This window comes from Myxocyprinus asiaticus, chromosome 42 (genome assembly GCF_019703515.2).
Source record: "Myxocyprinus asiaticus isolate MX2 ecotype Aquarium Trade chromosome 42, UBuf_Myxa_2, whole genome shotgun sequence".
NCBI classification, from domain to species: domain Eukaryota; kingdom Metazoa; phylum Chordata; class Actinopteri; order Cypriniformes; family Catostomidae; genus Myxocyprinus; species Myxocyprinus asiaticus.
In genome coordinates this window covers 7,845,063-7,857,782 of record NC_059385.1, presented here as the reverse complement: position 1 = coordinate 7,857,782, position 12,720 = coordinate 7,845,063, and the positions used below count along the sequence as shown (strand labels likewise).

At 37.9% G+C, this 12,720-nt stretch overlaps 1 protein-coding gene and 1 pseudogene across 2 annotated transcripts; one reads left to right on the top strand and one right to left on the bottom strand.

The window, feature by feature from the left end:
- The first annotated feature begins 692 nt into the window (after positions 1–692).
- On the top strand, positions 693–11,458 carry LOC127432893 (galactosylgalactosylxylosylprotein 3-beta-glucuronosyltransferase 1-like). 2 transcript variants are annotated; one of them, XR_007895806.1, is made up of 9 exons: positions 693–829; positions 2,831–3,013; positions 3,103–3,328; positions 4,667–4,705; positions 5,190–5,315; positions 6,051–6,562; positions 6,943–7,239; positions 8,210–8,310; positions 8,473–11,458. XR_007895806.1 is itself a non-coding variant. In XM_051684402.1 (8 exons), exons 5-8 carry the CDS (start codon positions 5,204–5,206, stop codon positions 8,557–8,559), a joined length of 1,008 nt encoding a protein of 335 aa, XP_051540362.1. In that variant the 5' UTR covers positions 693–829; positions 2,831–3,013; positions 3,103–3,328; positions 4,667–4,705; positions 5,190–5,203; the 3' UTR covers positions 8,560–11,458. The 2 variants fall into 2 exon arrangements, 1 of the variants encoding a protein (XP_051540362.1); XM_051684402.1 differs by lacking the exon at positions 8,210–8,310.
- LOC127432269 (beta-galactosidase-1-like protein 2) overlaps positions 10,307–12,720 on the bottom strand; it is a 17,192-nt pseudogene continuing 14,778 nt past the window's right edge.

Below are 12,720 nucleotides of genomic sequence, written 5' to 3'. Positions count from 1 at the left end.
CTTGGATTTGGCCCAACCCCCTTCTGGAGTTACTCCGCCCTCTTTTGGAGATCAACCTATCGAAGATTTATCCAACCACAAGAAGGCGCTAGTAGACAGCACATGTGCAAGATACTGTTTGCTCAAGTTTGCCTTGAGATAATAGTACAGTATATGTCATATGTTCTGTTAATATTTATTTCCTGCGGATGTATTTATTATTCCCTTATACATTATGGCCAGACAGTGACATGAACAGACAGAATGAATAGCAGTAACAAACCTCAAAGAGCATTTTATTGCAATAAAACACAAATAGAAGGGACAAAAGTGTCCATGAGGTTGTGATGTCCTCAGAGATTTAGAGAACACGCACATTTAACAGTCCAAATCCTTAACCATTAGACATACTGCCCCTTCCTAAAATTCACACCACTTAATGTGCAGCTGCCAAAACTGTACACAAGAATAGCTCAGATTTGACAAAGTTTAAGAGGTTAGCTTTCCTATTAAACTTATTTTTACTGCATAATATCATAGTTAAGATTAAAAAATTGACTTCACAGAGAGAGAGAGAGAGAGAGAGAGAGAGAGAGAGAGAGAGTAGTGCTTCAGTCTTTTTTAAATTAGATTTTGAGTGTTAGAGTGTAGGTGTCTCCCAGCCTGTCTTGTTTTCTTTCTTCAACTGTAAATTACACACTATACTGATGCAAGTTTTAGATTAGAAGCTGCTATAAATGCTGTTGTTTTGTGCTACTGAAAAGCAATTGCAGGAGCAAGAGAGCAGAAGAGAGAGAAGAGAGAAAAACTCTTTACAGAGTGTGACTTGGCACACTTGGAAGGCGTTCAGGTAAAATAATCTCTTTCCTAATAATCACTTTTTACCATCAATCAGTAAGATGAACCATTATTATTTCAGCTCTGACTCCTTTCTGTTTTGTAAATATCATTGTTAAAACTCTCACAGAATTTCAGAGACAATCACAGTGTAAATGTACTGTTAGTGTTGAATTGATACATTTTACAAGCCCCCTTAAAATAAGAAAGTTTAAAGGAATAGTTCACCCAAAAATTAAAATTCTGTCATCATTTACTCATCCTAATGTCATTCCGTGGAAAACAAAGGGAGATATAAGGTGGACCACCACAGTGCCTATTCACTTACATTGCATCTTTTTTCCATGCAATGAAAGTGAATGGTGACTGAGGCTGTCTGTCCTTACAATTCAGCCTAACATCTCCTTTTGTATTCCACAGAAGAATTGTTATATACCTGTTTGGAATGAAATGAGGGTGAGTAATTTACAACAGAATTTTCATTTTTGGGGGATCTACCCCTTTGAGGTTGAACTGTGTCACTGTTTTTTATGATGGGTTTTGTTGTTACAGCTCAGAACCTGTGATTAATAAGGCACATGGACGTGACCATACAGAATGATCTGTCTGTTTTGCTCAGTTGTTGCAGGCTGAATGCATTGATTAGGACATTTAGAGGGTGTTTTAAACAGAGCAGTGACATAAGGGAGGGCATCAATACATATTCAATACTCCCCCAGGAGCTCACAGCATCAAAACAACTGTCCCATGAATTGAAGTACTACTTTAATGGCTTTTAATGACCTGATGGAATGATTTAAATATAGAAAAACTTTAATTCACTTAAAACTAGAGAATTAACTTTGCAACTCAGAAGTAATGCAGAACAGTTTCAGCATCAGTGGACACACACGTTTTGAACAGAATGGAGTTAAGATGGAATTAATTTCACATTGAAACAATACACATAGATATGTGAGGGAGAGAGATACTGTATATATATATATATATATATATATATATATATATATATATATATATATATATATATATATATATATATATATATATACAGGGAGGAAGAGAGAGAGAACAGAGGAGAGGAGCAGTATCAGAGAGACCCGTCTGTCGCTCATACCAGCAATCTGCCACCAGATTTGTTCCTCTGTTGCCATAGCAACAGTTATTATGCATACTTTTAGATTGTGGAGTTGGTATTCAGGAAACTGTGCTATCTGTACCAGTAATGTCTTTTTAGACAATGGCTAACAAATGATCGTCGCTTGTTATTTTTGTTTGTTTATAATATTATACCTCAGCCTGATTTTACTGATCAGGCTGATCTTCATCTTAAACTAATTTCCACAGTCTGATGTCACTGACTAATTTCCTCCTCAGTCTGATTTTACTGTCTGATCTCCACTTCAGTATAATTTAATGTCTGATCTCCATTTCAGACTGATTTTACTGTCTGATCTCCACCTCAGTCAAATCTTACTGTCTGATCTGCACCTCTATCTGTTTTACTGTCTGATCTTCACTTCAGTCTAATTTCACTGTCTGATCTCCATTTCAGACTGATTTTACTGTCTGATCTCCACCTCAGTATAATTTACTGTCTGATCTCCTTTTCAGACTGATTTTACTGTCTAATCTCCACCTCAGTCTGATTTACTGTCTAATCTCCACCTCAGTCTGATTTCACTGTCTGATCTCTAACAGAGTCTTATTTTACTCTCTGATATTAATTTCAGACTGATTTTAATGTCTGATTTCTACCTGAGTCTTATTTTATTCTCTAATCTCCACCTCAGTCTAATTTTACTGTCTGATCTTCACCTTAGAGCAGTTTCACTGTTTGATTTCCACAGTCTGATTTGACTGTCTGATCTCCATCTGAGTCTGATTTTACTGTCTGATCTCCTTTTCAAACTAATTTTACTGTTTGATCTCCACTGGAGTCTGATTTCAATGTCTGATTTTCACAGTCTGATTTTGCTGTCTCATTTTGATCTGTCTCCTCTCTTAAACCCAGCCTCTCCACATTGGACCAGACAGTCTTTCCTTGGCAGCTTCACTTGTGTGCTGTGATCTGGTTTGCGAATTAAACAGAGAGACTTTCTGTGATGGTCAAGAAGAAAATACACACTTCACAGCATCTCAGAACCTCAAAACAATCTCAGAACCCTCATGGATAAGACAAAGTTTCATCCTTAAGGTAACATTTATTATTCCTCATGTTTAGAGAATTTCAGTTGGTGTCGTTTTTGATGAGTGCCTTTTGTATCTGCTGCCATCTCCCATCAGCGTCCACAATTGCAGTCTTTGTTGTCTGAATGAGAGGACGCATTCTTCCAGAGGGATGACCTCTTCTCTCCCCGCTAGCCCTGGCACTGCTCACACCAGCCCAGCAGCCGTCTCTCTTGCCTGCTCTCATTGTCCTTCCTCTCTCAAAGGCCATCAGCAGGACATCTGACTGACATATAGTGTGTGTAAATGGTTGTGTCAAAGCAACGAGAAATAGATTGAGCATGTAAGTATAACTGGCTTTTACATCAAACAGTTTTTGCTTTAAATATGTCTATACAGTTTTCTATAGAGCAGACGCTGATGTGATCAAATGACCCGCTTAAATAAGAGAATGTTTAAACATTTAAAATATGGGAAGTGCAGATGCCAAGTAATTTTATGCTGTTTTTAGTTGTGCTGAATAAATAGAGCTTCAGTTTTTTATGACAGCTAATTTTAGTAAAAAAGCACACACAACAAACCGAGACAGATGTGAGACACTGAGGAGTGCTGCTATCATGTCATTGGTTGTTAAGACGTTTGTGTGAGTGAGTCTTGAGATGTTGATTGGAAGATGTTTGTGTAACACATTGGTAAAGGCAAAATGCTTAAATCTTTATAAAGTATCTTCAGAAATCTTGAGATGCATTGGTCTTGAATTATGTGAATGGGAATGTCAGTGGAGTTTCTGTTATGTAAAGTTTTATGGAGAATATTATAGATTATGTGTGAATATAAAAGCATATGGTTATAATCTGGTTAGAATATGTTAAATGTTAAAAAAAAAAAAAAAAAAAAAAAATGTGTCATTATGCAGTATTTCTAACTTCAAACCTATGCAGCTGAAATGCATAAGCATCCAAAACCCTGTTTATGGTTTGGTGCCTTAATTGAACTCTGCATGTAGAACTGAATCCCTGGTGATGCTCATTATTTTGTGACTTCAGCTGTGGTACACAATGGATTGACCCAAATATAACACTCATATTAAAAACAGCGAGGGAATGTGTGTGTGTGTGTGTTTATGTCTGGATTTCCAGAGTTGCCAAAACAGAATTCTGTTCTAAAGCAAAATTCTATCTTTTCCTTGATTTAGTACCAGCTTTTTTGTCTTTAATGTCCTGAAATCCTCACAGACTCTCATGGACTGAATGACCTGCTAAACCAGAGAAAAGATGCAGCTCTAGAGTTTGTTCAGTGGCAACGACAAAACAGATTAGAGAAGCTATGAATTTTCATGGCGTGATGTGCTGACCAGGAATACGTATCTGTTAATTATGTGCACGATGATTAATTTATTTGATTTATCATAAGTGGGGTGAAAACTATTGAGAAACTGAAACCAAATGTTTTTATTTTTTTTATCAATTAGTTAAATCATTAACATATTTTTCATTTTTTATTAGATTTTTAGTTTGTTGGTTTATTAATTTGTTTGCTTGCTTGTTTTTTATTTTTTTCGTTTTACCTTGCCTAATTCATAAAATAAACATATTTACTTGAAATTTTACACCAAATGTTTACTGTACATGAAATGTGAAAGTTAAGGTGATTTTGTCTGTCAATTATTGTCATTTTGCAGATCCCAATGGACTCACCCAGACGTTGACCTTTGACACAGGCAAGCTCATTGTATCATGCTGACAGATGAGAGAAACAAAACAATTCTACTCAGTATCTGATATAGCCACAGTATCATAGTATAACCACAGTCCAAATAATTAAGAATGACCCATTGAAAAACCCATATTGATCAACTAATAATTTGAATGTTAGACGGGACGTTTCCCCCTCAGTGCCTATGGTGATTTTAGCCCAGCTTGTTAGAGACACATGTACACACTCAACATATCTTTGGAGCTCTGACACTGAGAGGATGCAGTAGCAGTTTTTGGTCTCTTTAATATTTTATTTGAATGCTACAGAGGCAAAGTTGAGAGCTTTAAACTTTTGCTGACCTATTTTCTGGGGGAAATAATAGCATCCAAGTATCTATTTTTTCAGCAGCTTTTGAAGTAGCAAGAACTTGACTTAGCTCAGCTTTTGAATGATATAAATCACTATGATGCATGATAGAGAGAATAACGTGAAGTTTGTTTCCACAGATCAGAAAGAGGAAATGCCGAAGAGAAGAGACATTCTGGCACTCGTATTGATCGTGTTACCCTGGACTTTGCTCATCTCAATTTGGCATCAGCGTTCTGGCAACCCTTTGCTTCCAGTTCAGAGAGGTAAATACAAAGCTGACTCTTACCTTCGAATATAGAATGCTTAACATGAAATCAAAACTGACCCAATATCTGTTTCTAGTCTTATTGTTCACAATTCAATAGTGCAGGCTATTGGTAATGTTATCTGGTAGCCAGATAGCAATCTGAACATTGTTTTAGACTACTGTTATAGGGCATAAAGCTCTTCTCAAATCTTCCCAATTTTCACCCAATTTGGAATGCCCAATTCCCTATGCGCTTTTAAGTCCTCGTGGTTGCATAGTGATTCACCTCAATCCGAGTGACGGAGGACGAATCTCAGTTGCCTCCGCGTCTAAGACCGCCAACCCGCGCATCTTATCACGTGGCTTGTTGAGCGCATTGCCATGGAGACATAGCGCGTGTGGAGGCTTCACGCCATCCATGCTCAACTCATCACGCGCCCCACCAAGAATGAACCACATTATAGCGACCACAAGGAGGTTACCACATGTGACTCTACCCTCCCAAGCAACCGGGCCAATTTGGTTGGTTAGGAGACCTGGCTGGAGTCACTCATCACGCCCTGGGATTCGAACTAGCAAACTAGCGAATTCCAGGGGTGGCAGCCAGCGCTGCCCAGGCCCCCAAGGCCCCCAAAATCTTCCCAATTGTTTAAGTAATTTAATGAGGATAGATAGATAGAAAGAAAGAAAGATAGATAGATACAACTGATTGTCTCTTTTTGTGACAGATGATTGTCTCTTCTTTTGATAGATGACAGGTTAGGGGTCAGCAGAGCTCACAGAAGAGGCTTCAGACTCCAAGAATCCTGCATCACTGAGAACACGCAAATCACGGAGGTCACCCGGACGAAGTACATCTATAGCCGACTCCCGCCTTGGTCTGACACACTGCCCACTCTTCACGTGATAACTCCAACCTACAGCAGGCCAGTCCAGAAGGCAGAGTTGACCCGCCTTGCTAACACCCTCCTACACGTCCCCAACCTTCACTGGTTGGTGGTGGAGGACTCTGCAGGGAAAACGCTGCTTGTGTCTAGACTGCTGGAGAACACAGGTTTGAATTACACGCACTTGAACATTGAGACTCCTAGGAACCTCAAGGTGCGAACGAATCCCAGAGATTCACGGATCCCACGCGGCACCGTGCAGAGGAATCTGGCTCTCCGCTGGCTGAGGAGAAACATCGACCCCATCTCTGGTCATAAAGGAATCGTCTATTTTGCAGATGATGACAATACCTACAGCCTGGAGCTGTTTGAAGAGGTAAGACAGGAACAAATTTGGTCCTCATCAATCCAAAATGGGTTGCAGGGAAAAACAGTGCTAAATGCAAATACTAAAATGTAACTAACTATATAATCATTCATAGTTCAGATGGCAAAATAAGCTTTTAAAAGTGAGGAGAAAACACAGCATCAAAAGCACTGCGTTCAGTGCTTCAAACTTTGCCAAGCTTAACGATGATTAACAAAAAAACATCCAATTAGTAGTTTAAACAAACAAAAAAATTGTTTTAAAAAGATGTCAACTGTGTTGGGTTCTGAAGCAAACCCAGTTGAGAACTACTAATCTTGACATTACTGTCCTGAGGTTGTTTTGAGCTGTCTTTTCATCTGACCCATTTCCTTTTCAATGTTCTGCAGATGCGTTGGACTCGCAGAGCATCTGTTTGGCCGGTCGCCTTTGTCGGAGGTCTTCGTTTTGAATCACCTAAAATCAACTCTTTTGGCAAAGTGTTCGGCTGGAGGACAGTGTTTGACCCTCATCGACCATTTGCCATCGACATGGCAGGGTTTGCAGTGAACCTCCAGCTCATCCTCAGTAAACCTCAGGCCTACTTTAAACTCCGGGGGGTAAAGGGAGGATACCAGGAGAGCAGTCTATTACAGGATCTGGTCACTCTTAGTGACCTGGAACCCAAAGCTGCCAACTGCACAAAGGTGAGTCCATGGCATCTCTAAAAAATGAAAGTCATCATTTATTCACATTTAAGCCCAAAGTATACTTCGGTTTTCATGCGAATGCTTAGCGTATGCATACAGCCGAATGGCAGTCTTTCAAAGTATGCTTAATTTGCGCTCATACACAGGTGGTTGACGCATGAGATACTGGACTATTTCTCTTCAAGAGTTTAAACCCATAAAGATTTCTTTATATTCCGTCAGACTCAAGTTTTTTAAATGCAGGTATCTCCTGACCCCCTTACACATGCGCTCTTGACATGCACATCCACTGTTGTAGCTTCCACCTTCATTTCATGTTGTTTACCGGCAATTACATCTGCGCTACTTTGTGACAGCAACAGCTCAACGTGAGTGTTGCCACCTTGTGGACCCACTAATTAGTGCAAATAAGTATAGGCGCATACACACACTGTGCGTTCAGAGTACGCTTGGTTAAATAAATCTGGCTGCATGCATCCAGTGCTCGAGCACTCTACTGATAACAAAATTTGTATCACGTGCTCTGTCTGACCAAAGTATACTTTAGGCTTAACTCATGTCATTCCAAACCTGTCCCTGCAGGAAATCCAGTTTATGGTGGTAGCTATGTTTTGGAACATAGGAGCTGGTCCAATCTGGTCATGAGCTGGTTCAGACTGGTCTTAAACTGGTCCAAGCTGGTCTTGTGCTTGCCCAAGCTGGTTCGTAAAAATCAGTTTGAACACCTTGAGCTGACCAGCTGGTAGCTGGTCCAAGATGGTCTCCCAGCTTGAACCAGTTAAAGACCAGCTTGGACCACCTAATGAGATGCTTGTACCAGCTAGAAACCAGCTACTTTGTTTCAAAACACAGCTACCAGCTTAAGCTGGATTTTCCAGCAGGCTGTATGAGTTTCATTCTTCCATGGAAGGCAAAAGGAGATGTTAGGCTGTATGTTTATTTAAGTCACCATTCATTTTCATTGCAGATTTTTTCCATGCATTGAAAGTGAATGGTGACTGAGGCTGTCATTCTGCTTAACATCTTCCACAAAAAGAAGAAAGTCATACAGGTTTAAACAACATGAGGGTGAGTAAGTGTTGATAGAATTTTCATTGTCAGTTGAATTATCTCATCCAAGAACATAAGACATGACAGGAATTATTGTAACTTGGAAACGAAGATGTTGTTATACATAATGATGAAAAAAGTGTGTTAAAAAAACATTTTGTTTTACCATTTTCTTTTCAGGTCCTGGTCTGGCACACCCGAACGGAAAGACCTGTGCTTGTGAATGAAGGAAAAAAGGGATTTACAGATGTCAGCATGGAAATATGATGAACTGCAACCATGCTGTATTTTTTACATTTATTTCACAGTATTGCAAGTTGGACAATGCTGGAGTTCCCAGGCAAAACTAAAATGTCATTGTTCACTTCACTGAATGTGAACTTTCACCTCATCTGAGACACACTGGAGTTTTCAAATAACACAAAGCAAACAGCAATTCTCCATTTTCCTCTGAGGCACAAAAAAAAAAATTCTCCTTAAAAAGGATTAAAAGGAAATTAAAAAGGAAATTCTCTGAGTGAAATGGTGTAGTTCTGCACAGTATGTTTGTATTTTATTCCTGATAAATGCTCTGGAAAGCTTTTGCTCTAATAGCTTTACAATGATGGTTTGAATGGGAGTTCAGATGAAGCTTGGATAAAAAAAAAAAAAATTTTACAATGCAGGTCTTACTATTTTGTCTTACTATCAAAAGAGAGCATAAAACTTGCTCATGCAAAACTCACTACCACTATGCCAGAGCGTTGCTATGTGGTTGCATAGATGTTCTGAGTGGTTGTAAGCACATTGCTATGCAATTTCTAAGGTGTTCTGAGTGGTTGCTTACCAGCCCAAGTCAAAGGAGCCCACTCCAAGGTGTCTATGATAATCTACTCCCTACATTTGACTCAAGTCCTTCCTTTAATGTAAGTTTATGGATTTTTTTTTTTTTTTTCACCAGTTTAAGCATCCAAGAGAAAACTGTCAGTCCGATCACTTAGAATAGTAAAAGCACACCTCTCCTCAATAAGCTGTATGGTTTGAGGTATCATGCATGTCAATAGCACAAACGGTGAGTGATGAGTTAGGGCCAAAGCTTAATATTTGAGGTTAAAGCAAACCCCTAACCTTAAGCAAAAATAATTTTAATGCTTGCCTTTGCAAGCACCACTAATTAAAACCAGTTTCAGTTAGGTATAAATACATTTTTCAGTGTTTAGAGAAAGCAATATAACGCTGGAATCTACAGTCAGTGTACTGTGAAACAACTATGTGCCTGTGGAATTTATTGGGAAAAAAACTAGATCAATAATTTTACTTGCTCTGTTGTATTTGAGAGTCTTAACTGAGTAATGTTTGTACATTTTCCTGATTGGCCAGTGCAGTTTAAGCTTTCATATACAAAGTAAACTTAAAGGGACACACACACACACACACACACACGTTGGTGCGGCTATCTTTATAAGGACTCTCCATAGACATAATGATTTTTATACTGTGTGAACTATAGATTCTATCCCCTAAACCTACCCCTAAACCTAACCCTCACAAAAAAACTTTCTTTTTACATTTTCAAAAAAACATCGTTTAGTATGTTTTTTAAGCGATTCGAATTATGGGGACACTAGAAATGTCTTCGTGCACCGCATTTATAGCATAATACCCTTGTAATTACCAGTTTGTAACCTAAAAAAAATGTCCTTGTAAACGACTCAAACCCACCCATGCACACACACACACACACACACACACACACACACACACACACACACACAAATGGCCAGTCCAACTCAAAGAGAAAGTTTCACACCTTTTTATTTTAGAAATTACACAATAAATATTTTAAAATATATATATAAAAAAATATTTTTTAGAAATGTCAAGGAATGCAAACCCATGCTTATAATACAAATGTCTTGCTTAAAAATCCAACAGTGTCATATAACAATACAATTTCTTGGTCAGGCAGTGTCTTTGATAGTCTGTGTCCTCATCCTCATGTTGTTATCTTTAAAACGTATTTGAACTTACTTTGTTAAATGTCAACTGTCATTCCCATATCAGGAGAGTCTTCAAACTGGATTTTAAAATCTGCTTCTGCTTCTTCAAATACAATCACCTGAAAAAGAACAACAAATCTTGCAGAATTTGCACTGATTTGCTAAAAGTCTACATTTTTGTTTATATTTTAATTATATTTTCATGTGCAATCCAAGGAAACAATTCCACCGGCCCTGAATGTGTTATGATAAAGCTCATATTTTTTGTTAGATTCAAACTTATAGAAAATCACATGGGTTCAGTACCTTAGTACTAAACATGGCAAAAACACACAGCCAAACACAACAGATGGATCTTAGGACTGACAGATGCTGCAGAAATTATCAAGAAAGAAATATTTCTATAAACTAACTTAGTTCGTTGTTGAGGAAGTGTCCTGGCAGAAACAGAGCTTGCTGTGGTCCAGTATCCCAGTAACGTCCAATGTTCTGTCCATAAATAAAGACTACACCTTTACTCCAGCCCTGGACACATAATTATTCATTAAACATGATTTCAAACCAAATTTAAGCATTAAAATCTTGAAAAAGTGGAGAGACTTGAGATCTGTGAAGAATTTAACTCACTGGCATCTTGATGAATGTGTCACTGGGATAACCATTCACAAATATTCTGCCCTGGAAAAAGCCTGGGAAACTTGGTTTTTTAGGGAGCAACTTCCAAGGAGTACGATTCAAGCTGAATCAAACGTACAATCATTCATAAAGGGACAGTTCACTGAAAATTAAAATTCACATTTACTCAGCCTCATGTTGTTCAAACCCATAAGACTTTCGTCCTTCGAACACAAAAGGAGATGTTGAGCAGAATATCAGCCTCAGTCACTATTCACTTTTCATTGTATGGAAAAAAGATGGTGACTGAAGCTGACATTCTGCCTAACATCTCTTTTTGTGTTCCACAGAAGAAAGAAAGTAATTTGGGTTTTAAACATAAGGCTGTGTTAATGGAAGGGATCTGCATTTTGGGGTGAACAATCCCTTTAAGATTTCTCTGAATCCTAATGCAATTGCTGTTATGTCCCATCACATTATCATGAAATATTTTACAAACCTGTCAATAAAGTTGGAAGTCATATTCAGGCTATAGATTGTGAAGCCTCTAAGTGGTGTATTATTCAATAAAATGTCCCCAACAATACCTGAAAACAGATTATAAATATGATGATATTTATGATGAGTGTTTGAGAGAGGTTATGACTTCTTTGTGATTTTAAAACCCAAAGCTTTGATGATCAACACACACACACACACACACTTGTTTTTATATCATTGTGGGGACTCTTCATAGACTTCCATGCATTTTATGGATTTTATACAGATCTAATGATAATTTATATCCCCTAACCCTACCCCTAAAGCTAACCCTCACAGAAATCTTTTTGCATTTTTACATTTTCAAAAAAACATAATTTAGTATGTTTAATAAGCCATTATGTATCATGGTAATACAATGTTTTTTGGATAGGTACCATGGTAATACAATGCTTTTTAGACATGTACCATGGTAATTCAATGTTTTTTGGACAGGTACCATGGTAATAGCATGTGTTTTTGCACATGTACCATGGTAATACAATGTTTTTTGGACATGTACCATGGTAATAGCATGTGTTTTTTGGGCATGTACCATGGTAATGCCATGGTTTTTGGACATGCACCATGGTAATACAGTACAATGTTTTTTAGACATGTACCATGGTAATACAATGTTTTTTGGACATGGTAATAGCATGTTTTTGGAAATGTACCATTGTAAAACCATGTTTTTTGGACATGTACCATGATAATACCATGTTTTTTGGACACATACCATGGTAATAGCATGTGTTTCCGGACACGTACCATGGTAACACCATATTTTTTGGACATGAACCGCAATAGCATGTTCTTTGGATACGTACGATGGTAATACAATGTTTTTTTGTACACGAACCATGGTAATACAATGTTTTTTGGACATGTATCATGGTAATACCATGGTATTCTTTGAATTTACTTTGGAGTACCTTATAAATACAATAGACAATTAAGATGGTAATCATTCAATATCATGGTATATGTCAAAATAGAAAGTACCCTGGTAATACCATTTTATACCACCACTGTACCATGGTACAACCACATATTTCATACATTTTCTATATAAAAAATATTTTAAAACGGCAATCACAATGGCTTCAATTAACAGAGAGCATTTTTCCTGAGATGTCTATCTGAGTATTCTACACATTAAACCATAATGAGCTTGTTGCCATACCTCAGGTGTGTATGGCAGAGCGTCCCATAGTGAGAGGTGTTGAAACATAATATCCGCCTCATATTCCAGCAGAGACCAGACATCTCAGGCAGTGTTTTGCCTGCAGAACACAGAAAATCAGCTAAGAAA